General features: G+C 39.0%; 1 protein-coding gene across 2 annotated transcripts; it reads left to right on the top strand.

Annotated features, from left to right (window-relative positions):
* SLC17A8 (solute carrier family 17 member 8) lies at window positions 1-24,883 on the top strand. Of its 2 annotated transcripts, XM_071424303.1 has the most exons (12): window positions 1-338; window positions 6,960-7,212; window positions 9,297-9,415; window positions 12,789-12,903; window positions 13,368-13,455; window positions 15,325-15,411; window positions 16,322-16,461; window positions 17,956-18,105; window positions 19,634-19,766; window positions 21,042-21,152; window positions 22,501-22,628; window positions 23,258-24,883. In XM_071424303.1, the coding sequence occupies exons 1-12, from the start codon at window positions 196-198 to the stop codon at window positions 23,594-23,596; spliced, it is 1,806 nt and encodes a 601-aa protein (XP_071280404.1). In that variant the 5' UTR covers window positions 1-195; the 3' UTR covers window positions 23,597-24,883. The 2 variants fall into 2 exon arrangements, with proteins under 2 accessions (XP_071280404.1, XP_071280405.1); XM_071424304.1 differs by lacking the exon at window positions 17,956-18,105.
* The last annotated feature ends 554 nt before the right edge of the window (window positions 24,884-25,437 follow it).

The raw sequence follows: 25,437 nt of genomic DNA, 5'->3' as shown, positions 1-25,437 counted from the left end.
GCCCCTGAGTGCTTCTGGGGGGGCTTTGCTCCACAGCTTTTCCCTTCTGGCTTCGCAAGATCTGACTTAATTTTTTTTTATTATTATTTTTTTACCCACTCCTTTCTTGAGCAACTGGTTGTTGTGGAAGAGGTCACCGAGGGGACTGGTGGAGGCTCCTGGCTCTGGCATTGGGAAATATGACAGCAGAAGTGAATGCTCGTTAACATAAGGGATTTACTGAAGAAGAAAGACAAAATGCCTTTCAAAGGGCTTGGTTCACTGAAAGAAAGATTTTTTAACCCAGGAAAGGAAGAGGTGAAGAACACCATTAGTGACTCGCTGGGGAATCTGAGAAGGTAAAACTCAACAGAAAATTCCCAGACAGGTCCATTGATTCCATTTATTAAGAGAAATGTAGTATAGAAAAAAATGTATAAACATAAAACAGACCATAGAGTTGCAAAATTAATATCCGAGTACAGAGAGTGAGACAGCTTGCTGTAAGACAGAAGATGTAAAAGGAGCAGTTACAACAGCATATGACTGTAGATCATAGAATATTTATATTAAACAAAAAAGTTGAAAATAAATTATGAAATAATGTTCTAATATAAAAAAGAGCTTGAAGAACTGTTTAATTAAAAAACCTTTAAATAATTAAATGTGACTAATTCTGTGGTTTAACTTGCATGAGAAAAAGCAATAATTTAATCGGAATTAACACTCCCAATGATGCCACTCTTGAAATTAGACTAAATGTTCTTAAATTACAGGTTTGGAGTTTTTTAAAACTTGTTCCAAATCAGTAAGAGAAAATATATTGAATAGAGATGTGCATGTGTGAGTTTACTGACACTAGCAAATTAGAGAGAGAATAAGGAGAAGCAGCTGTTTGCTATCAAAAGCAGAAAAAAGATTTAAGATTTTCATCTTAACCTGATGGTTTTATGAACCAAGAAATGGAGGATTCTTATTTTTAGAGAAATGAAAATCTGATGTAAGAAATGACCAGTTTCATAAAGGGAAAGATATTTCCTATTTAAAGAGAAGCTTATTTACGTTTGTAATGGCTACTGACAACACCTATTTGTGTAATCAATAGATGAAAGCCAGAGAGGTTAGTGGCAATGCTTCAATGCTTGATGTTGTGTTTTAAATCTTTGTGTGGATCAGGCCAATATTTTAACCGAAGGGGTTTCTAGTGATTGAAATGTATTTGCTTTCATATCCACCCTTTTGCCTTCTATTGGGAATGCTATTTTGAGTCAAGAAATAGTATATCTAACCAAGCCTTTGATCACAAGAAAATGTGTAAGAATTTACACATATTATACTGCAGTTATTCTATTTATCATGTGAACAGAGTATCTGTGTTCTATACAGTTTCTACTTAACTTTTTTTAATTTACAGTGTTACAGATGAAGCCTGATGTTTTGCTTCTTTTTCTACTTTTACAATACTCTACAGTAATTCCAAGAAATCTGTTTATCTTTTAGAACATTGATTCAAGTAATTTATTCAGTGATAAATTCTCTTTGCTGTGGGCTCTGCTGGTCAATTTGACCAAATACCTGTAAGGTTTGTATCTAGTGAATACGTGATGTGACAGTACACTGGGCTCACTATAGATTATTTAGATTGCTCTCCTCTTGTAGCTATCTATTAAAGCTGTCGTGCTAGTTTCTACACAGTTGATAGTACAGGCAGCCAACTTCAGCAACACTGCTCCTGAATCAAATTAACCCAAATATCACTTGAGGTGCAAGAAAGTTTGCTGAACTTAATTATTTTCTGTTTTAAACATAGGTATTTCAGAGCCTTCCTTAGATGTACCAATCAGCAGAGGAAATAATCCAAACTATAAAATCTTTTTATTATGTCTGCAGTCAGATCTAAGTAAGAATTGCTGCAACTTGAGCAGTCCTGTAGGAGATATGCAGTCATCTTTGAAAGTTTCCATAAATGAACGAAACACGCATGTTTTTAATATGAACTTCATTCTCTACAGCTTAGGCTACAAATGACAGCACACACTTGTGTTTTTATATGGTGGCACATATACCTATATGGACCAGCTTGGAAGACAAACTTGACTTTGCTCTTCATCCAATCCAATTGTCTTTAATGCGGTGAAAATCAGCAAAGAATTTGGTTTCTCTTCTAGCATTCATCATAGTTTGATGAATTATTATAATGCACATCCTTGATTAGACCTCCAAGTGTGACTTCACTGACTGTGGTGTGTTGATGTCAAAACTGGCAAAGCGGGTAGAAAAACATGTTTTAGCTTTGGTAAATATGACTGGCCTGTGCCTTCCTGCCACATTTCCTCTGTCTTGCAAACAAGAGAGAAGCAGATGCCTGGCAAGAGCAGCTGCTCCATGGCAATTATCCACAGTCCAGCTCAAGTGCTAAAGCACAGGCAGCATAAAGCAGCTTACTGCCTCCTCACAGGTGTGCTTATTTGGTGGGTGCTGCAAAATAAGAGTCTGCTCACAGGAGGAGACTTTAGGGTGTCTGGATCCTGGAAGGGAGGCAGGGAAGACTGAATTGAGAGACCCAAGAGCCATCCTTTCTTTAGGCTGTTGGCAGCTGTTTAATTTGTGAGATCTTAGAAAATGTTTTAGAAAATGTTGTAAATGCTTTGCATAATTTTTTTTTTAATTCAAAAGTGTTTTTTTCTTGATTAATTTTATGCAGTGAGGCAGTTAAAAAAATTAGAGAATTCAAGGCTTGGGTGAATGAATGTCAGAGTTGTGGCTCTGTCATCATTATGTTTCTCAGAGAAGAAAGATTTCCTGCAGATCTTCTTGACAGACACAAACACTTTGGTCCTTCTGTGAACTTACTGCAGTCAAGGAAAAGGCCAAAGACTGAAGTAAGATATTAGCCTCTCTCTACTCTAAGGATTTCAGGAGTCCTGGACCAGCTAATGGCAACTGTGGGCTTCTTGGTGAAGTGGGAGGTGTTCAAATGGGTTTACAGCCCAGTATTGTCACTTTTAATGTAAAAAGACATATGGGCTATGCCACATGGCTGCTGTATAGAGTGTAGCTCTGATAGGTGTAGTTCTGACTGCTGTAAATGTCCCTTGGTGAATTAGCCTAAATTGCTGAAAACTGCATCTTGAACCTGGGTGATAGACACTTGCATTGGACAGGGCTCCTCTGAATGTGCTGGATCATGGAGTTATTCCTCTCAGATTTTCCCTTTGTGCAAAAGCAGGGGGAACTTGGTGTCTCCCAGACTGCGCAGTGCTGTGAGCACTGTGGGTGTGCAGACCCAGCTGATGCACAAGTCCTGCCTTTGTAGCACTGTTAGTGCCAGGGCACAGAGCACTCGTTTGCCCCTGCAGTGCTGCGGTGCTGCACATCCCTGCTGAGGACAGGATGCCCTGCAGCCCAGGAGTGCAGCACCTGGGCCATGCAGTCCCTCATGTCTGAGCCTTGTTGTGGGTTTCATGGAAATACCGTGCAGAAACCAGCAAGAGAGGCCCCATGCCCTGAGTAACTCGAGAGAGTTTGGATATTTGTGCTGGGATTTGGTACCGATGCATCAAATACAGGATTTCTTATGGAAAATTATCACCTGGACAAATCCCCAAAGAATTAATAAGATCTTAGGAGATTGTATCTGCTTTTGGATTAATGATATTTTTTGATAATACTGGTATTTCTGGTTATTGATAATGATAATTACTGGTTTCTGAAGTTACGCAGGGATCATTGTAGTTACTGGATTTGTAGGTGTGAGCTTTGAACATTGTGTATGATTGTGCTCCAGCTGCCTGTGAAAGACTGCCACATCTGGTGAAATCCATTCTACAATGTGTTTTAACACAACAGATGTTAACATTGTTTGTTACTGTACAATCAATGAGTTTTTAATAAATGAAATTAAATTCTAGTACACCTAGAAAGATCTAATTCCTCTGCTAAAACCCCCTTAAATACAGAGAGCTGAATGTATATATGCTCTAGGGATTTTATTTATTACTGATAAATAAAATTTTAAAATTTCTTTCATGATGGGATTTTTAAAATTTCTTTCATGCTTTCAAAATTCTATATATGCCAGAGTAGGCATTTAATAAAAAAGAGAAATTTTGCATAAAGTTTAATGACATTTGGGCACAGAATACGGATGCAGATTGAAATAACTTAGCCCTTCTTACTTGCCAAGTGTTGTGTATTTGCTGAAAAAAGCAAAAACATATCTAAGAAGTGAACATGTCCTGTGCAGGAAAATGCACACCTGCATCTCCTGCATGAGGCTGATAATTAGAGGAGAGCACTGGCCCTGAAGCAGTTTCCTTCTAAGTCATTGGTATACAACTAATAAAAATTTTCACTGACACTACGAAAGTACATGGATCAATTGGAAGACAAATTTCTCATCATTTCATGGAATTGCCATATTTTCATTATGTATCTATTCAATTAAAAAAAACCCCAAAAAACCAGTGCAGACACTGGCTTTGTGAATATCTGCACTTCTCTAATATCTATGTGTTTGGACTGCTACTGAAAAATAGTTTTCTCCGAGACAAGCCTGGTATAGAGGCATTGAAATTAATCTCTGGGAGTAGGAAACAAACTATGTGGATTTGGGGTGATCGATCAGTCCTCAACTTGCTTCTTTTCATTAGTCAAATAAAATAGCAGGATAATGAACTTCTCTGCAGAGACGATATTGGCCCATAGTTCTAGTCCTAGGTCACCACTTTTAGCACTGCATTTGGAGCAGAAGGATGTTTTCATGCCAATCTGAATTGACAGCCAGCTGAAGACGTCCAGATGTTTTGGCTTTGCATGAAGTGTCTAATCTTTGCCAGCTGCCCAAAATAATGCACTCCCTAAAGTCTAATGTCTGGTAATATTTGGAAAATTGTTAATTGATTTAATTCCATCAATATCTTATATTCTGTTAGAGGAAGACAAATTATTTCTTTTGGCTTGTTAATAACACTTGGGAGATGACAACAGTTCTAAAAAAAATAATTATTCAATTGTTTTTTCACTTCCTGAGGTCTTTATTTTTGGTATCTCATTCTGTTTACCCTTACCTCTATCAGTACATAGAGCACAGAATATTGGTGTCTTCTTTTTCAAGTGCCTGACTGAATTAGTCTCTGTACTGCCATTTCACTAACAAATGCTGTTCCCCTGCAGGTGAATCATAAGATCTCCATCACGCCCAATAACACCACAGTAAGATTACATTTTCTGTGTTACCTTGCTTGAATGGAAAGTCTTTGCTCCAGTCTGACAATGAGCTAAGGATCTAACTTTGTAGTGAGCACTGGTTTGAGAAAGGAATTAAATAAAATAATCTCAGGAGTTCCCTTCTGGCCCAAAACACAGTGATTCTAGTGCTTCTTGAAAATGTGAGCTGATGGATTGCAGTATGTTTATTTTCTTTTTGCTAAGACTACGGCTGAAACAATGGTTTATATTGTGATGTAAAAAGGAATAATATGGTAAATGATGCTCCAGTTAGCTGTAGAGCTAAAAATGATGAGATTTTTAAGTGGAACTTTATATTGGAAAGATATATTTAAGTGCACAAGAAGCCATACTTAGAATCTTTATCTGCACACTGTCTAGTGCAGAGTACTATCTGTTAGATTATGGGTGGTACATTAGACTTAAAGCAACTGGGAAAAGCAGTGATTTAGCCAACACTGTCCCAAAAAACCCAACCCAGTCAGGTGTAGCCCATCCATGTATGCTCTGTCAGCATTTGTTTATGGTAATTTTGATACTGAAAATTGATGTTTCAAATACATATCAAAGATATACATTAGATTTCAAATACACTCAGCCAGATGCATGGAAGAAGGAAAGAAGTTATTCCTTATCAGAAAATAGTGAATGAAATAATCTCATAATTTTCCATGGCAAGCTGGGCTTCCTTTAGGTTAATTAACTGTTCATATTTTCACAGTACTCCATGGCAGGCACAAAAAGAGCTGGATCCTGAGCTCAGTGCTGCCTCTCTTAGTAAAGGCTTAACCTTAAGCTTATGGTTAGTGTTCAGTGGGTTAGTCACAGCTGGCCATGTCCTTAAGTGTTTCAGCATGTCAGGAAAACCATAATCTGCATTTTAAAATACACCTGGAAAAGTAATGTTAGAAAAGGAATTATTTAGCTCTGGTCTGGTAGGTATGCCTAGTGCTTTCTTACCTCACTTTTCCTGCCACAGACTGCCTGGTCCTGCAGCATGATGTTGATGGCCCTAATCAGATTGAGAGACCAAATTAAATTTTAATTGCCCTATCATGCAATTCCAGATTGCATGGAAGTGCCATTTTGTTTAATATGAATATCTCAGGTAGATTGCCTGTAGAAAAAGGAAAGGCTGGATATGCAAAGCCTGAGGAGCTGCACTCCTGTGTTAGTTGGTAGCTGATGGGCAAAGAAAGTCTGGGCCTGTCACTTTTGTGTCTTTAATAGGGGACCTGATGCCAGAGAGGTTTCTCCCCTGCTGTACAGCTCTGATTTTTGTCTCATGGGAGAAAACAAATTCCAGGAAGTTTGGGGCTGAGTGAAACCATGCTTTGTGTTGTATTTGCCTTTTTTCTTGAAACATACTGGCGGGTCTGCTTAGTAAATCTAGTCAGAAATTATGCTTAATTTAAATGTAAATTTTCCAAAGAATCAATGGAATTTATCACAAGAGACCTCCAGTTAGATGTCACAGTTACGCTCATGAATAGCCTGTGAACATTGTTGCAGTTGGCTGTCTGGCTAGATGGCTCAGACGTGCAACCTTCAGAATTCATTCAGGCAAAAGTGTGGTCTCTGCTAACCTTTCACAGCCTGTTCAGCATTAGGTCACCTCACAACTGCCTGGAGAGAAGCACCTCACAACAGGAGCTAGCAGGTGACTGGAGCACAGAGCTGTCCATCCATGTTTCAGCAAATTTTATTGAGACAACAGGGCACCTTCATTTTTCCTTCCCTCACGTGTCTAGGAAGCTCGATGGCACCAATGTGGAGGAGGAGCCCCTGGAGCTGACGGTGGAGGGGCGGCCCGTGGCAGCGAGCGGGCGCCGGGCCGCGCTGTGCGAGTGCCACTGCTGCGGCCTGCCCAAGCGCTACATCATCGCCATCATGAGCGGCCTGGGCTTCTGCATCTCCTTCGGCATCAGGTGCAACCTGGGCGTGGCCATCGTGGAGATGGTCAACAACAACACTGTCTATGTCGATGGAAAGCCAGAGCTGAGGGTGAGAAAAGGCTTCCTTTCACTGCTCTGAGCAGATCCCGCTGCGAAATCTCCCAAATGCCACACAGCGAAGTCCTGTGTATGTACAGATTAAAAAAGCAGAATGAGGGAGACACATCAGTCTTGATGCACATAGATGAGCAGGCACTTAATTCCTACTTATGTGATGAAGTCACATTAAAAACATTCAAGATCTGAGGATTTGCAGTGTCATAGAGAGGGTATAAGTACCTGTAATGGGAACTGAACTTGCATGTCTCCCAGGTAGCTGATCTGTCAGCTGAAGACAGATTTTGCTGTGGTGGCAGAAGCTTTTGCTCTTTACTCCCTCTCAGAGAAATGTGCTGTGATGCTGCTGCAGAAGGAATTATCAATTATTTTATGTAGGGCTACAGCCACTACATTCATATCAGCAGATGATTTTCAAGACCTTAAAGCAGTCATTGGCAATACGACATCAGGTTTTTGGCAGTGTAGATTGTTGTCAGGAGCTATTAAGAACTAGGTGCCATGCTTATTTTCAAATTTGCAGTGGATGGCATGTGGTCCACAGCAGATCCTACACAGCTTTATCAATGCACCCCAGCAGGTGCATTCAATCCATACCACAGCATTCCCCATCCTCCCTCAGTATTTGGCTGTGATGTCGTGTCCCTTTGTGGATTTCATGAACTTAAATCTCTACATTCGCTCTACTTGTTGACTTATGTTTGGATATCTTTTGAATGTTTTTGGCCTAACAAATTCAGAGGAATCTTGACTCTTGAATGAAATGCTGTGCAAATATTTACCAGCTTTTCTCCTACACCTTTTAACTTTTTGGTAAAGAAGAGTGCAGAAAATGTCTATCATAAATTTCCAATGTTAAAAGTATGCCTGTCTCCATGACTCATGATCATAGGAGCCATGCTTAGACTTCCTGCTGAGTTTGTATTTATTCAGTCTAATCCCTGCTCCCCATGGTCCTGCTGGGACTTCCAGGTTCTGTACTTAAGCAAGAGAAAGTACATGCCTGCATAGGTTGGGAAACTCAGAAGAGGTAGTTTCAGAAAATGGGAGTAAATTTCTTCCACAAATCTAAACTCATAGTGTTTGGGTATGAGCATCTCCTGAATCAGGAGGAACCTTCTTCCATATCTCATGGTGTTTCTGCCTTCAGAAATTAACACTACCTAGAAACTCAACTGGAAATTGCCAGTAGAAAGTTAGGTGTTTAAACAGAAGTGCTTCAGCACAGGAAAGTGGGACACATCAAAATGAGTATTGATGGGGAAGGAAGCCCTTTAGCCTTCTGTAAACATGTCTGGCTAATCAATGCCATCTGGCTGTAGGTCAAATAGTGAGCTGATTCCCAGTTTGCTTCTTTGTGAGCAAAAAATCAATGTAGTGGGAAAAGCTGTTTTTCTTTTAACATGCAGAAAGTAATATTGAAAAAAGAGATGTCACTACCGTTGCCAGTTCTCTGTGGTATTTTAGTGATAACTGCTATTCTGGCATCACTTCTAACAAAAGATAAACTAGTCACTGGCTAGTGCTACCTGGTTTTATTTTCAGATTGCTTTGTCTTCAGATGTTCTCCTTGCCTCCAACTATTTTCTGCTCCATGCCATTTAATGCTGACAGTGGAGGATCAGAGTTGGGCCCTGACAGGGAGAGCCATGAACAAATCTGACCAGGAAACAAATCAACTCCAAGGATTTAAGCAGCCTTGATAATCTTGGGAAAATGAATATGTCCATTGAAAGGTACCAGGCCCTTCTTATAACTCTGAGCAGTCTTGAAAGCAAAGGCTTCAAGTTTAAGGAGCCCAAGGGGAAGCAGTGGCAAGTGGCAAAGTTGAAGGTCCAGCATTAGCTACTTTATGGCTGAAACCTTTCCCACTCCTAGGAGTGAAAGCAGTAATCTCACAGGGGAATTGAACATCCTTTTGCCTTAACTGGGGGCTTTCAAGCTCAGCAATCCTGAGCAGCCAGTGTAAAGAGGCTTGATTTGGTGCAATGAGTGACTTCTGTGTGACTTGTAAGCAACAGTTACCTTACAATGAGTATGGTTTATCTTGCAGCATGTGTCCCATTTCCTTTCCAGACAGCCCAATTCAACTGGGATCCAGAGACTGTAGGACTCATTCATGGCTCTTTTTTCTGGGGTTACATTGTGACACAAATTCCAGGAGGGTTCATCTCAAACAAATTAGCTGCTAACAGGTAAGAAAACAACAAGGAAATGAATTAAGCTTTAGAGCCTGACAACTGTTTTGCACTGTGTAAATGGGAATTATTAAAATAGCAAATTAGTGTTTCAGAAATGCACATCTGAAGCTGAAAATTCAGTATTTATCAAGAATTATTATTAATAATAATTAATAATTAATAAAAATTATTTCAGAGGACAAGACTTCCATTATGGATCTATTGCTGTTTTTTTCAATTTAACTTGTTCATCTCAAATATTTATGCATTTCTTCTCTAAACAATAATGCTTTCTGGAGAGTTCAAGGAAAATCACACCTAATGCTTCCAACAAAGTTTGAAGCATTTGTCTTTAAGAAGTTGCCTTAGTGCTCTTTACCTCAACTTAACATCAAACAATGGTTTTCCAGCAGTGTTTAGTCTTCCTCCTTTAACAGTCCACAGTCCCTGTGGACTGAAGCTGGGAATAAAGGAATTACAGAACTATTTATGATCTGAATTCATGAATCTATCCTCATGCACACAAATATCCTTGCTAAGGCTGGATACAGTACTGACTGTAATTAAGATTGCATACAACTTCTAATAGAGCCTCTGATTTCTGCTTGGTGAAGTCTGAGAATCTGCACAGATTTTTTTTTTTACCATCAATGTGTCGGCCAATTTTTATTATTTTATAAAAAATTCAGCTGCTTTTGAAAATGTGAATAAGAAAAACTAGCTAATTTTGTCAATGTTAACTTTGATTTTGTACTTTACTTCAGAACTTTGAATATTATCACAAGAGAGAGGGTTGTTGTCCGAAGACAGCTGGTTGTGAATGAGCTCATGAGATATGCATATTAAGGCTACTTGGAATCTACAGATTAAAATAAAAAAAGATGGCTGATACTAACTTTGTTCTCTGCAAACGAGATGTGACTTATCTGCAAAGTGTCAGGATTGGAAAGGGTCTTTAAGACCAGTTTTATGTTGTACTTTGCCCCAAATCAAAGTACTTTGCTTTCTGCATTCTGCAAAGAGCTATGAGGGTTACAAGACTGTGTAGATGTTCTTCCCACCCATATGCCCTTGTGGAAATTTCTCCAGAACAGTCATCCCACAGAACTACCCAGACTGTTCAGTCCCACTCTCCTCTGTCTAGAACCAAAAGTTACTCAGAATTTGGTTTGCACTGCTTCTTCAGCACTGTTCTCATCCTCAATTATTTATTTCTCTACCACATAACAGTGCCTAGGCACAATATTTTTCCATCTGCCAAGTAAGCCAAACAAATTAGCTAAGCTTAATCACTTCTCCAGCCTTTCTAGTCTTGCCACCAGCTTTTGCAGCAGAAGGGCTCCAAAACACAGATGTGCACACTGTTGGCTGAATAATTTGGCATATTATTAGTTTAGCTTTTGTTTCCTTAATTTGCTTGCAAGCAGTAAAATAACCATGTTTACACCATAACTTGATGTGTTCTGTCAGCAGAGTGTTTCCTTAAGTACAGGCTGTTCACAAGCACAGAAAGCTCTGCATTTATCCCCATGAGCGTTTCCAACTCAATCTAGTGCTATACTATAACATCACTATCCCCGTGAGAGTTTCCAACTCAACCTAAAGCTATGCTATAACATCACATTATGGATTTGCCCATCATAACTGGGTTGAGGAGTAGAATTTGCTGAGGAACAAAAATAGCTCAAGAGCTGAGCTCAAAGAGAATTTCTATTTGCTGTAATAGGATTCACTAAATCCATGTTTTTCCTTTAATTCTTGTTTACCCAACCAATTTCAGCTTAGGTAGGCTCACCAGTGGTGCCAAGTTTCAGTTTCAGTTTCAGAGGTTATTTGCTAAGACACAGGGCAGAAAAACAGGTGTCATGTGGCCAATGAACCTACCAGCTCTAAAGAGAGGAAAAACTTTCTTTTGTCCCAGATGCACTCTGGAAATGAGATTCTATGCTAATACTGACCTTATAGATTTAGGCAAAGACTCCTTTGCCACTTGTTTAAACTGTGCAACCTTGAACATATCTACCCACCCCAGGCACTTCTCTAATGCACATAATTATCTGTAATAGTGAGGGATTCAAATGGATCTCACAATGGCTGAAGATATTGAGTTCTTTATGGGTTTGCACCAAACCCCTCTAACAGTACATAATTTACTCAATACATTCACCCAAATCGATGTAAATCTGCCTTCCACCAAAAAGTTCATCAGCCATTTACTGACACCATCCCTTTAACTTGGTGCTTATCCTCAAACATGCATCTAAATGTGATTTCAGAATTGCTTGATGGATGCATGAAACACGAGGCACCTCTTGATATCAGTTTTCAGGAAGAGCACCCTGCTGGGCAGAGGAGTCTGTAGCTGAAGAGGTCTGTTTTGATCCAAAAGTGGCAGCTGCCCAGGAATTGTGGTAGCAAGGACAGAAGAATACGTGAATTAATTGAAAAAAACTGGAATATTTCTTGTCAAAGTGGAGACAAACTTCTTTGGGATAAATGGCAGTGAATTGATGAAAAGATGCTGCCTCTGTGGAAACAATACTCAACTCTTTAAATAGTAGCAGAAGAGTGACTGGCTCCAACTCGATATAAATTATGCATTTACTACCTAGGAATATTAAGAGTTGGCATCAAAAGAAGTAGCAGAGATTGGAATCTCAGTCTTTAGAGATAGCTGTTTGGATAATTTAACATATTCTCTTTGTTACAGTTTTTTCTTTCACATGGTTATTAATTCACATGGTTTGCTGAGTCAATAGTGTTATAACAGACCTGATATTCCTATTAGTGGTAAAAAGCAAAAGGCAGAAGTCTTTTCTTCAGGGATCACAACAGAGAGATAGTACTTATTTCTCAGTTAAATGTTTACTTGACTTTTAAAGCAGTCTCCTAAATGTCAAGATATGACTGTGGGCTTTGTATTCCAATTCATATTTTCAGACTGTTTTCTATATAAATCAGTTACTTTGTCACTTCTCTAAGTGACAAAGGAACTGATTTACATAGAAGCCTGCTCAGCTTCTTTGCTTTTGTGCTCATCTGTTTAGTGCTTTCTTGTCACTCAGATAATGAGTGGGTTGTTGCTTTTGTCAACAGGTGTAGAGGATTTAGATCAAACAGTATTGTTCTCTGACTGTAAATTTTTCATGCTCTAACACATTAATCCTACTGTGAATAAGACCAGACACAAAAATGAAGTCACATATATTTCCTGTGAACAAGTTTTCAGAGGCTGAAATGCAAACAATTTAAATACATATTTTAAAGAAAAAGAATTGTAACAAAATATTTTAAAATAAGTTTATAAATATTTATAAAGTGGAACATGAAAACACTTCTGAAGAATGGATAATGATTGTATTCCCTTTCATGCTACTTTTCTCCATAGGGTATTTGGTGCAGCTATCTTTCTAACATCTACACTGAATATGATCATCCCTTCTGCAGCAAGAGTGCATTATGGCTGTGTGATGTTTGTAAGGATTCTTCAAGGTTTGGTAGAGGTAGGAGCACACACCATTTTGGTCCTTTCAAACTGAGCTTGCTTTTGAGATTTGGTTCTAGAAGTCGTAAGATCTCTTTTGATCACAGTTTCTCATCAATATACGGTTGCTCCTTTTGAGGTGATAATTTTTTAATTATACTGATTCATATTTCTAAGTTTACTTAAAGTAAAGGAAAATGTATATTTCTGGTGCTGCAATTTGAGTTATTTTAGTTTTCTTGTGCCATCAACTGCATATACTAAACAGTGTTTTTATCTCAGAACATGTTACTATTCAGGTGATAGGTAATTCAGATCAGTGTGACATCTTCATACTCAAGCAGTCGAGTTCTTCCAGACTTACCTTACCCTTCCTGTATCATTCGATGGTGACAAACAGCTAGGCAGTAGGAATAGCATCAGCAAGTATTTCAGGTGGAACACAGTGAAAGCAAATAATGTGATGTGTGAAATGTCTGCCAGGGCGTCACGTACCCAGCCTGCCATGGGATGTGGAGTAAGTGGGCCCCGCCGCTGGAGAGGAGCAGGCTGGCTACCACTTCATTCTGTGGTGAGTCCATGGGCTTCTAGGGTTCGTGTAAGCATGTGTCCTTATGAGATTTATTTTATTCATTTCATTATTGGAAGGAGCTGCACAGACACTCTGCCCTTTGCTACAATCACCTTGTACCCTAAACTTAGGAACTTGTGAGTCCTTTTTTGTTTAATATGCCATCATTTTATCATTTAAAGCCAACACTCAAAATGACTCTCATAATAAATGGGTCTAGAGGTTCACATGTGAGAAATTATATTGTATTTTTTTATTTGTATCATCCTTAGGGATTCCATTTATTATACATACTCAATACTTGGATACTTCCAAATAAGCACACATTTAAAAATTATCTGAAATTATCTTCATTGCTTTAGGCTGGTTGCTCAATATAATGCAGTGGAGGTGATGTAACTTCTTGCCAGCAGCTGCCCTGCTTCATTCTGTTCTGAGTTATGATCAGACATATGCTTTGCTCTCTTCTCTGTGTCCCTTTCCAATGCTGACTGCTGAAGATGAATGTCTGTAGGAGAAAATGTTCAGTAAAGATGTAGAAGTCACAGGAAAAAAAATTCTGTCCATCAGCAGATGGCTGGGGAAAATACAGCACTAAAAAAAGATAGGAAATAAAAGGAAGAGTGGAGCAAGTGGAAAAAACCCCATGTTTGTATATTATGGGAATTTTATTTTTACTACAGATGGCTTCAGGTTTTCATTATTTAGGTGTTTTCACTTCCTGCAGAAGAAAAGACCCAAAGAAAAGCCTCTCCACTCTCAGTGTTCCTTCCATGAAATTCCTAGCATGGGATCTCTAGAGAAAGATCCATCCTTCAGCTTGACATCCATTTTAGTAGCTACAGGTCACTGATCCTTGCACTTGAAAGTTGCATTGGAGCAGTGAAAAATTAGGAAAATCCAGGTTAAGCAGGTTCCTGGTTTTTCTATCTACATTCTGGCCTAGGGCTTTTCTGTAGGAAAGCTGTAGGAAAAATTAATTACATGAAGATGAAGGAGAAGGATCACTGTGAACCATTGCAAAGAAGTATTTGCTAATGAGTAGACCATTAACAAATGTTTATTAACAAAACATGTACTACTCTCAAAACCGCAAGTATCTGATTTCCTAGAATAATTCAGAGCAACACTCTTCATATATAAAGCCATTGGCACTGTCTTGCACTGAAACCTATTATCTAGTTTGCACTTAAGTACTCATCTCTTCCCACAAGACACTTAGAAATATATTTCACCAGTATTATGTATTTCCCAATCAGAAACCTTGGCACAGACAACATTTTTATCCTCTTTTATCCCCCTGTCAACATTTTCCAATTTATTCCAGCTGTTTGTTTATGTTGATATGAATTAAGCATGGTTACACAGACTCAAGGTTGGTTTGAACACCCTCTCTGCTACCAGTGCTTGTGTGGTCATGGGTCTAGGGCCATGACAAGAGCCTCCCAACATACCTGCAGTCATCATATGCAGGATCATCTGCAGGATTCCTCCATGAAGCTTCTGAAACTTGGTCCTTTATCTTCTCCAAAACTCACCTCACACAGTGCCAGGTGGGATTTCCCACTCGAGAGCACACACATAGGTTATGTCTCTGCAGTCGTCGGTCATCAGTCTTGGACTTGCAACTCCTATTTCCCTACAAGGCACGACTCTGCAAAAAGAGACTGGTGATGCATGAGGGGTCAGTGCTTCCTGTCACCCCAGTCAAAATTTTGCAGCTTCCATCCCATTCTCCAAGTTCATAAAAAGTCAATCAGACCCATCCCTCCAGTTCTGCTCTCGTGAGCGCCTGTCTGGATCATCTGCTCTGAAAGCTGGGCACACCTACCACAGCTGACATGTTTTACACATCTGTTTTCTCTTCAGGGTCTTATGCAGGCGCAGTGGTGGCCATGCCCCTGGCAGGTGTGCTGGTACAGTACATAGGATGGTCATCAGTCTTTTATATTTATGGTGAGTTGCCTAACATGAAGGACATCTGCCACTAGATCAGTACTGCCAGTTGTTTGCTAAAACCTGTCTAACAAGGATGGATCAAAGTTATTTTGATGAATGAAGAGGTTGCAAATGTGTGCTCCAATTTATTCCCTACTTATTGCAGATTCTGAGAGCTCTCATTTTGTAATCATCTGTTACAAAATCTTGTAAAATTGTGATGACCAGGCTGCAGCCCATGGTCACCCAGTGACAGGATTGGATGTGGTTGCAAAGGTTCCTCTTTGCAAACACAAACACTTGTGTGGAACCTGCCCCAGAGTGCACACTAACAGCAAAAATTACAGCAAATGCTGCTGACTGGGAGCCAAATGGATCTGAAAACTTCTGCCCTGAGAAATCTTCCCCATGCTACCCACCTTTAATAAAGCAGTGCCACCTTTACAAAGTGGTCCCATGTGTCTTGTGGCTGATCTGCAATGCCTCATTCTTCCCCTCAAAGTACATGGCAGAGGTGGCTGCAACCAACCTTGCACATCAGCAGCCCAGTTAAAGCGGGTTTTCCCTGTCTTCCCTGGAAATACAGGACACAGCACAAGATTTGCCATTGTCATCTTACAGTGAAGTCCCTTCACGCAGATTCCCACCACTTTATGGCCCATCTGCTTTTCTTTTTCCCCTAGGTTCAACAGAGAGGTTTTTTCCTGTGTTTTCTTTGCATAATGTAATAAAAGTGAGAAAATGCTCAAATGCTTTGCAAGCAGGCATACAATATACACAGAGTTAGTTGCCATATTTTGTTATTCCCTGGGCATAATTTCTTTGCGGGTTTTGTTTAACTGGCACTTGAAATAAACTTCAAGGCTTGCAGATACTGAAGTGTAGCTTTATTGGCTTTGAAAACCAAGTCGCTTTTCTGCCTCTTCAGGAATGTTTGGTATTGTTTGGTACGTGTTTTGGCTGCTTCATGCCTATGAGAGCCCTGCTGTACATCCAACAATAACCAGTGAAGAAAAGATATATATAGAAACAAGTATAGGAGAAGGAGCCAGCCTAGCTAATGCAAGTGTAAGTAAAAAAAAAAAAGGCTTTCCTTGTTGTCATTTGTGAGCCCTTTGCAGAAGACGAGCATATGACTGGATGGATATTGTTAGCAGGCTTTTCTTTTCAAGAAAATTACAGAATCAGACTCTTGCAGCTGGACTGGATGAGTACAGGAAAACCCGTAATGCTGTTTAAGCTCTTGGCTTATGGAGGTTCTCTGATCTAGGCAGGGAAGGGATGGGTTGGGACGGGGAACCACACATTCTGGTCTCCTGCTCTTGAGTAATTGTCATGCTTGTTCTAAAAAATATCAATGGATTTAGCTAAATAAGAATTTGACTGCAGATATTAAGTTATCCAGCTGCCTTTTGAACTCCTTTTATGGATGATTGCAAATCTAATAGCTTAAGGACTGGGTTTCTGCCCTGCTCACTCTCACAGCAGCTCAGGTCCTTTAAGACTTCTCATCCTCTCTCTGAGAAGATCCTGGAAACTTTGAGTTAAAACCTATTTTCCCATCAAATTTCCCTCTGTTCCCTTAGGCAACTTTTTTGCCAGTAGTGAAAAACAGAGGTGTTTTTTGTTCATTCTTAGCTTTCAGTTTTCAACGCTCTGGAATAAAGTAACTCCAGGTTTTTCCTCTACATGTTTTGGGTAGCAGCAAGGCTGGGAGTGTAAAGTACCAGACTGTCTTTTTGGGCATGCATCTGAAATTCATCTGATCAAGTCTTGGCTGGAGATACACACACACTTGTTCCAGGTCGTGGATGTTTCTTGCAGTACAATGGTTTCTATGCAGAAGAAACTGGTACCAACTTCATGGGTGCAGGCACAACTGCAGGCATATGGTGGCCTGTAGAACACAATTAACATTCTTTTCAAAAAAAAAGGAGAATATCAATGTGTATTGCCATAGCCACAGATTTCAGCTTCTGATTGGAATTCGATTAAAAATCAATAGGTCTCTGCAGTATGTTTCCTGCTATACGGAGTATTGGAGCATAATACTAATTGAAAATGCCAAAAAAGCAAGTAACAGAAATTAAATTCTGTACCAAAGGCCTTTTCTTTCTGAATTAAACTAATTAGACTGAAGCAGGTAGCTGCTTATTGCTGTGCTACTGCATGTGCCTTAGCTTGGATAACCCTTTTTCCCCATTCTTTTCAATAGAATGTCAAACTGCATCAGCCAAAAAGTCGGGAATGGCACAAGGTTTTCTCTAGTTTTCTTTGATTCTTTTACTGCTCCTGTTATCCCACTAGCAGGATTCCAGAAGACCTCATGTAATTTCAGTAAGCAGGGCAATAGCAGTGCAGTATCCACCTTTAACATCCTAACTTCTAAGAAAGATTCTCCACCTCGTTTTTGTCAGCAATTCAAGAGATATATTTTACTTGCATTTTAAGTGATCTGCAATGTAAGTTGTATGCAATGTATCTAATAGACTTGATAATAAAAGATACTGGTTCTTTATTTTGCCTCTATCAACCCAATTTTGTGGGTTTTTTTCCCCCTAGAAATTTAGTACTCCATGGAAGAGATTTTTCACTTCAATGCCAGTTTATGCAATCATTGTGGCAAACTTCTGCAGAAGCTGGACCTTCTATTTGCTCCTTATAAGTCAGCCTGCTTACTTTGAAGAAGTCTTTGGATTTGCAATAAGCAAGGTAAATGTCTGAGAATAAGCAGAGACTTAGGAAATGCAGCAGGGGAAGTTCAGGTTGCACATCAGGAAGGATTTCTTCACTGAAAGGGTGGTTAAATATTGGAGTGCTCTGCCCAGAGAGGAGGTGAGTATCATACCTGAAGATGTTAAAGAAATAACTGGGCATGGCACTCTAGTGGTAAGGTTTAGTTATTTGAGGAGATCCAGATAGACCTGGAATAATTACTGTAGATTATTCCCAGTATTTGGGATTACATACTTCTGCTGACCTGAGTGAAATAAAAGTCTGCAAGCATGAAATTATTAGAAAAAGGAAAGAATGGAGAAATTATTTTGGGAAATAGTTGATTAAAAGCCCCCACCTATCATGAAAAACCACTAAGTGAGTAAATAGAAATGTACATTTTGTTTAGTGTTGACCGTTCAGCATTTAACCAGATAATTTTTATCCTCTTCTTGATTTTTGTGACTTTCATTTGCAATGAAGATCAAATTCTTTATAGGTACATATTCGGTGCCACCACCATTTCATTAAAATCAGAATTGTTACACTTCCTCTTCGGCGCATGAATGAGGAATACGGAATAGTTGTTTTAGAAAAGTTTTTAAAACTCATCTGAGAGTGTAAAGAAGATGAAAATAGGCTCTTTTCATAGGAGGTTCCTTCTGAACATGAGGAAAGACTTTTTTGCTGTGAGGAGGACTGTGTACTTGAACAGGCTCCTCAGAGTCCTCAGATCCTTTGATCTTCATTGCTAATGAAAAGTCACAAAAATCAAGAAGAGGATAAAAATTACCTGGTTGTGGAATCTCCATCCTTGGAGACACTCAGGATCTGTCTGGACAACATTTCTGGGCATCATTCTTTATGCAACCCAGCTTGAGCAGAAGGAGGCTCCTTCCAACCTCAACAATTTTGGGATTCTGGGAAAATGAAAAAAGGTGAACATCAGTTTGTAGGCTGTAATCCCACAAGAATAAAAATAAATCAATGTTTTTACATATATGATTATTTAATTATTTGTAAAATTATTTCATTATGTCAGGTTTTATGCTGTACGGTCTTCAGTCCCTGTGCAATGTGCAGGTGCTTCCTTCCTTTACACAGAGGTAGGAAGCAGGGATTGATTTGTTGTTCAGGAAGGAGGTCCTTGAGAACATGAATAACAAAAATATAAAAACACAGTTGAAAACCGAGATAAAGCACTCCAGTATCAGGACAAATGGCAGGGCTTTGTGATGTCTACAATAGAATTTAATATAAACAGGCTTCTGTGCAACTCTTTAGAGCAACCATGAGTACTTGGGATATTGCATGGCATTTCTAAGGTGAGATTCTCACTTGTGCTCTGATTTCTCCTCCTGGACCACAAGGAGATCTTTCTTCCCTCACCCAGCTTTGAGCACCTGCTGTAATCAGATAAAATGATCCAAGGGAAAAGAGGTGAAGAATCATTATGATTCCTGTTCTCTTGCCTCTAAATCTTGAAGGAGAAATGACAGTTAAACATGCATTTGTCTAATTGCAGGTTGGCCTTTTGTCTGCAGTTCCTCACATGGTCATGACAATCATTGTGCCCATTGGAGGGCAACTAGCTGACTTCTTACGGAGCAGGAAGATCTTAACCACTACCACTGTAAGGAAGGTCATGAACTGTGGAGGTACTATTGGATTCTAAAAATATGGCATTCCAATTGTGTGCTGCAGTCAGTCCAAGTATCATAGTTTTGCCCATGTTTAATTTTAACAAGAGACAATTTACTCAAGATTGCATTTATAGCTGGTTAATCTGAAGCGTTAAGTGGAGAGCTGATGCCTCATGACATAAATCCTTACTCATATGAGCATGCTTTAAAAAAGGGAGGAGACAAAACGTCTGGTTAATAATTGAATGGCAATAGCATAGTATGATCAAATAGGCCTCATTCTGCAAACTCATACAAAGTTAGCCCTGTATCATGGTGCTGGAGAGACCCTTTCCCAGTGGATATATTCTTGAAGTAACTGGCCGTGTTCCCATTTGTTACTTCCAGAAGAGCCCACTGACAAGTTTAGGCTGGAAGTTTTAGGGTGGGGGTAAAAAGTGAAAGATGAACAGGAAAATTTTAACTCAGCACGAAATAATTTGTTTCCAATTCCATCACTGAAGTGAAAAATCAGTGACATGTAGGGTTGATATTGAATTAGAGAAAAGATTTCAAGCCAGACAGCCTGTGGAGTAGTTAGTTGCCCTCTGCCAATTGCTGGCTTGCATTATTTATAAATGGCACAGACTCCTAGAAGTAGAGATGCCTGCAGCCAGTGATATCACATAACTTGGCTATGCATCTTCAGAAAGGATGGTTAAATTCATTGTATTTTCAGGGCATATTAATAATGTCATTAAAACAACAAAACAGAAGGGTTGTAATGTTACATATTAGAAAATATTAATTTCCAATAATGGCAGAGACTGGAAGTTCCCTGTGATGCTCAGGGATGTCCTGTTGTGTTGGTAACACAGTTGTATGTAAAACACTCTTTTGCTCCATTTACCAAGAACTTCTTGTATCACTACAACCATAAGAAATTAAAGGCAAGCGTTTTTCTTCTTTCACTCAAATGTTTGTGGGTTTGTGAATTTTTCTGCTCTTTGCACATACTTACTTTCTCAATTTCCTTCCTGTATTGCTCAGTGAATACAGTGAATTAACTTCACCAACTGTTTGGGTCATGTATACAGCAGTGAACGAGGAGAAAAAAAGAATATATTCTCAAACAATAAATATACAAACACTTCTGCAAATGTACAAAGCTCCCAGTTGTGTTCAAGAATAGCTAAAAGATACAAAATAATTTTCTCTCATTTTAAGCTGCTACCCTGGATAGTGCTTATTAGTATTTTCATGGCAACTAGAAATTTAAATGTAATTCATTCTCATGTGTTTCATTGGAAGGCTTTGGGATGGAAGCAACCTTGCTTTTGGTGGTTGGTTATTCTCACACAAAAGGTGTGGCTATTTCCTTTCTGGTGTTAGCAGTAGGCTTCAGCGGCTTTGCAATTTCAGGTAAGAATTAATCTTATTCTTGCTTTTACTATTCATGATAAAACTGATGTTATTATCCTCACTGTTCTTACTGTCATAATTTCTATTATTTTGTTTGCTCTTAATGTGGCAACTTATGGGGTGTTTGTTATTTCTTCCCATATCAGAACTAATTTACTTTGGTATCTATGAAACATGTTGCACACAATACCTGAAGCTTTGAAAAGAATCTGCTCTTTATTGATCCCAATTTACATCAGCTTTATGCTGTTATTTTCTAATATACCTTTACACTGTCAGTCACCTTTTCATCCTATTTATTTGTATGCCTAAAAGGAAAGAGAGAGAGCGAGGGAGAGAGAGAATTACTCTGCAGTGAATAGTTGCACAAAGGCTATCAGTTACAATTCTGTCCCAAACCCTAGCACCCAATTTCTGCTTTCTATGTCAGCCCTCCCTCTGTTGCATCCTACATCCAGCCCTTCTCCAGAAGTTGTTTCTAACACTTTCACGAGTCTCACCCACGATTTGTAGTCTCAAGCTGTTTTGTGGCACCATCAGTACCAGCATCACTGAAAAAAAAGCTCCTTTTGCTATGAAGATTAAAGATTTTCTTAAGATTGAAGATCTTCCAAGAAGACTGCCAAGAACATTAATCTATTGAACAAAATTGACCAGCAAAGTAACTGCTGGTGTTCAGTTATTTCAAGATTCTGCAGATGGGAAGTGGTTTTGCTGCTCAGTTACGAGGTGCTTGCATAACTGGTCATTTCTATCAATCAATTTTTATTGCAGGATTTTCCCAGTAGTCTATTTCTTACCTTATTTATTACCATGCACTTGGCACTTCTTGTCATCAACCATAGTTAATATGACTAATTTTCATTACCTAAGGAATGATAAATATCTCAGCTGACATTTAGTATTTGTTTTTATTTCTTAATAAAATATGTGCTCAGAAGACACACTACAGTAAGGATAATTGTTTTTCCTACTGGCTTATATTCTGTTTTTTTATCATGTTGTTAAACTGCTGTTAAACCACTCAAGTGGTTAAAACACGGAAAGAAATTAATTAAAAACACTACTACATAAATAAAAAGACAAATGACATTTCACTAATTTGTGGCGTTGATTCCTTAATTAAAAATATTTGCCAAGTTCACTGTTCCAGTATGAGAAAATGGAAAGTACAGACACTTTAAACAGGGCCAAACTAAACTTTATTTTCTATACAACATAATCTTTGGAGGTGCACTAGGGAGGTTGCTAGCCCTTTTCGTTTTCTTCAGCCAGAATGGCTGTAGAAAGCCCTGTTGGCCGGGTAGTGCAATGCTGTACAGCTGATTGTTTCTCTCATTTTTTGTAGGCTTCAATGTGAATCACTTGGACATAGCCCCTCGTTATGCCAGCATTCTGATGGGGATCTCCAATGGCGTGGGGACGCTGTCGGGAATGGTGTGCCCACTCATCGTTGGTGCAATGACAAAGCATAAGGTAACATTTCTCCATGTTTTCTAGGAAAAGGGTTAGGTAATGCAACAAATTTAAGACATTTTAGATTCCTGGGGATGCCATTCCATCCTTGGTCTCTGCACCTGCTTTTTGTTTGTCTTAAACATGCACTTTTTAATTACCACTTTGGCCTAATTCTCAGCTGTTATAACTAATTACCTGTGTAGGCAGATATTTTTTAGTACCATCTGAGCCTGAGTCTCTGCAGCATCTCCATACAACTGTGCAATGCTTATAGGGCTTGGAAAACTCCTCTGCAATGCATCCATACCCCCATGGTAGAGTTTCTAAGCAAACATTAATCTACAATAATATTTGTGTAGTTGTTAGAGAAATCCTTGCATTTCCAACTCCACAAATATTTCACATGCAAGAGAGAAACTTTACTGTTAAAAAAAACCAACAAAGAAACCCAAGTTTACTATATCTGCTGTAGTTATAGATAGTAAAAAAAAATCTTTGCAATGGTTCTCATATGTTGTTCTATCTTCAGCATCAGGAATCAAACAGTGCTCATAGTCATTCCTCAATATGAGCTAATTCATGGCATAATTTGGAGAGTGACATTTCTTATAACTGGAACCTTAATGAGACCTGCACCATTCTTTCAGACCCGTGAGGAATGGCAGAACGTCTTTCTGATTGCAGCCCTGGTGCATTACAGTGGTGTGATATTCTACGCTATCTTTGCCTCTGGGGAGAAGCAGGAATGGGCTGACCCCGAAAACCTCAGTGAAGAGAAATGTGGCATAATTGATCAGGATGAACTGGCAGAAGAAACAGAGATGAACAATGAAACTTTTGTAAGTCCAAAGAAAACGTATGGTGCTACCAGTCAAAATAGTGAAGTACAGAGAAGGGAATGGAGGAAGCAAGAGCAAGTAACTCAAGACATGGAGGAACAGACTTCTTACCATTATGAAAATGGAAATTTTCAAGATTTGTCTTAACACTTGAAACTGTAAAATTTGTATAGCAGCTACTCCCATGACTCCTGCCTAGCTGCCCCAAATCATCAGGTATTCACATTTATTGTCTTATTCAATTATGTAACATCTGGCCACATGGCTAGATTTGAGGGGTGATAGTTCCTTCCCAGTGGTGTGTAAGAAGCTAACAACAATAGGACTGGGATAAGTGATCCTAAATCTTCTCCTAGCCATTATATGACCTTGGGAGAGCTTCTGTGCCAGTTAGATGACCAACCCTGGCAGGGCTCCTGCTTGATGCAAGCTGTAGAACTTACTGTAGGAGCAAGGAGCAACTTACTGTAGGAGCAAGGAGTTCCCTCATCATCTCATCTGAACAGAGAAAGGACAAGTGATACCAGATGGTGGATCCACGGTGATCTGTGTGATCCCTGACTGTGGTGTCACAGTCTCTAGTGAGCAGGCCTGCTTTGCCTTTTTAGGTTTCCAGTAGGGTGGCATTTGAACTGCTTAATCCATGTCAAACCACAAGTTCATGCTGAAAGATCAGAGCAGAGGGAAAAGCAGATTTATGACAGTAGGCTGTAATTAATTGCTAATAGTCACTCAACAAGGGGAAGAGGAACATGTGGCAGAGGTGGCAGGATTGTTTCAACAGTTCCTACAAACTGATTGGCAGATATCTTTATATGCACACCTCACAGAGTATGGATAAGACCATAAAATGGATACTTGTTAAATTTCTCCCCCTCCAAAGATTTTGTGCTGGCATGAGATAATTCTGAATTCAAAATCATCATTAGTGATGCAATATTAATGATCCTTATGAAAGGAAATCTTAGCCCTGTTTTGATTAGGATTCTCACTCAATTCATCATTGCGAAGTAATTTGAATATATTTTTCTAGTATTATACTGATAGAGTTCCTGCTCTCAACACCAACAGTCCTCGTTTAGGCAAAGGAGCTTTCTTACAGGAGCATTTAGTTCTGGATCTGTAATTTTCAATGCCTCAGTCTTGGTCTTGCTATGAATGAAGCTCTGTACTATTTGAGAGTTAACAGGGTACCTATGTATAAAAGTAATTATCCTCTGCCATTGGTATATATTTGACAGTATAAAGTGGCTTTAACCTTTTTCTACCATTTTTAGAATCAAACAGTGGAGCATGCTGTATCATCTCAGTTAGGTGCAACTCAGAGACTCATTGTGGCATTAATACTCTTTTCAGAATGGATAATTTCAGTAAGATGTGATTTAATTTGTCTCTCATTATGACTACTGCCTCATTAAATTCAAGTGAAAGCTATATTGTCTGGCCTACGCTGTGCTTTGTGATGTTTCAGTATTATTGTTCTTGTGTACCACATGCAGACACTATGATGCACACAGGATTTGAACATTTCTCAGATGCATTTTGCTATTTTATTGAAGTGCAATTGAATAGCATGAGTGCAATTACACTTGTACATTCATTTGAATCCATGGATGATTTATCTTCCCTTCAAACAGGTATACTGGGAAGTTAGCTAATTCTCTGATGTGTCTCTTGTGTCTGTTCTACTCAGCAAAATCCAATCTGCAACTGTATATGGGTAAAAAGGAAAGTGAGTTGAATGCCTAATTTGACTACAGTGAAGACTTTCGATATGAGCAGATAATTTAATGAAAGGGGTAGTTTTATGGCACAGCCCAAAAAAACTTCTCACTTTATGCTGTTATTCAGAAAATAATACTTTTTTTCAAATTCAAAGACTCATTTTAGACTAGAGTTCCTTATTTCACTACTGATATTTAGAACAGGTACAAGAAAATATCTTATTTCTTTCAGGTGATAGTCAGCTTCTGGGGATTTAATTGGCA

The sequence above is a fragment of the Agelaius tricolor genome, unplaced genomic scaffold (assembly GCF_023055355.1).
Source record: "Agelaius tricolor isolate 1412-34295 unplaced genomic scaffold, bAgeTri1.0.p SCAF_3, whole genome shotgun sequence".
In the NCBI taxonomy this organism is placed as follows: domain Eukaryota; kingdom Metazoa; phylum Chordata; class Aves; order Passeriformes; family Icteridae; genus Agelaius; species Agelaius tricolor.
Note: the sequence above shows the minus strand (reverse complement) of the source record. Positions and strands in the feature narration are given on the sequence as shown.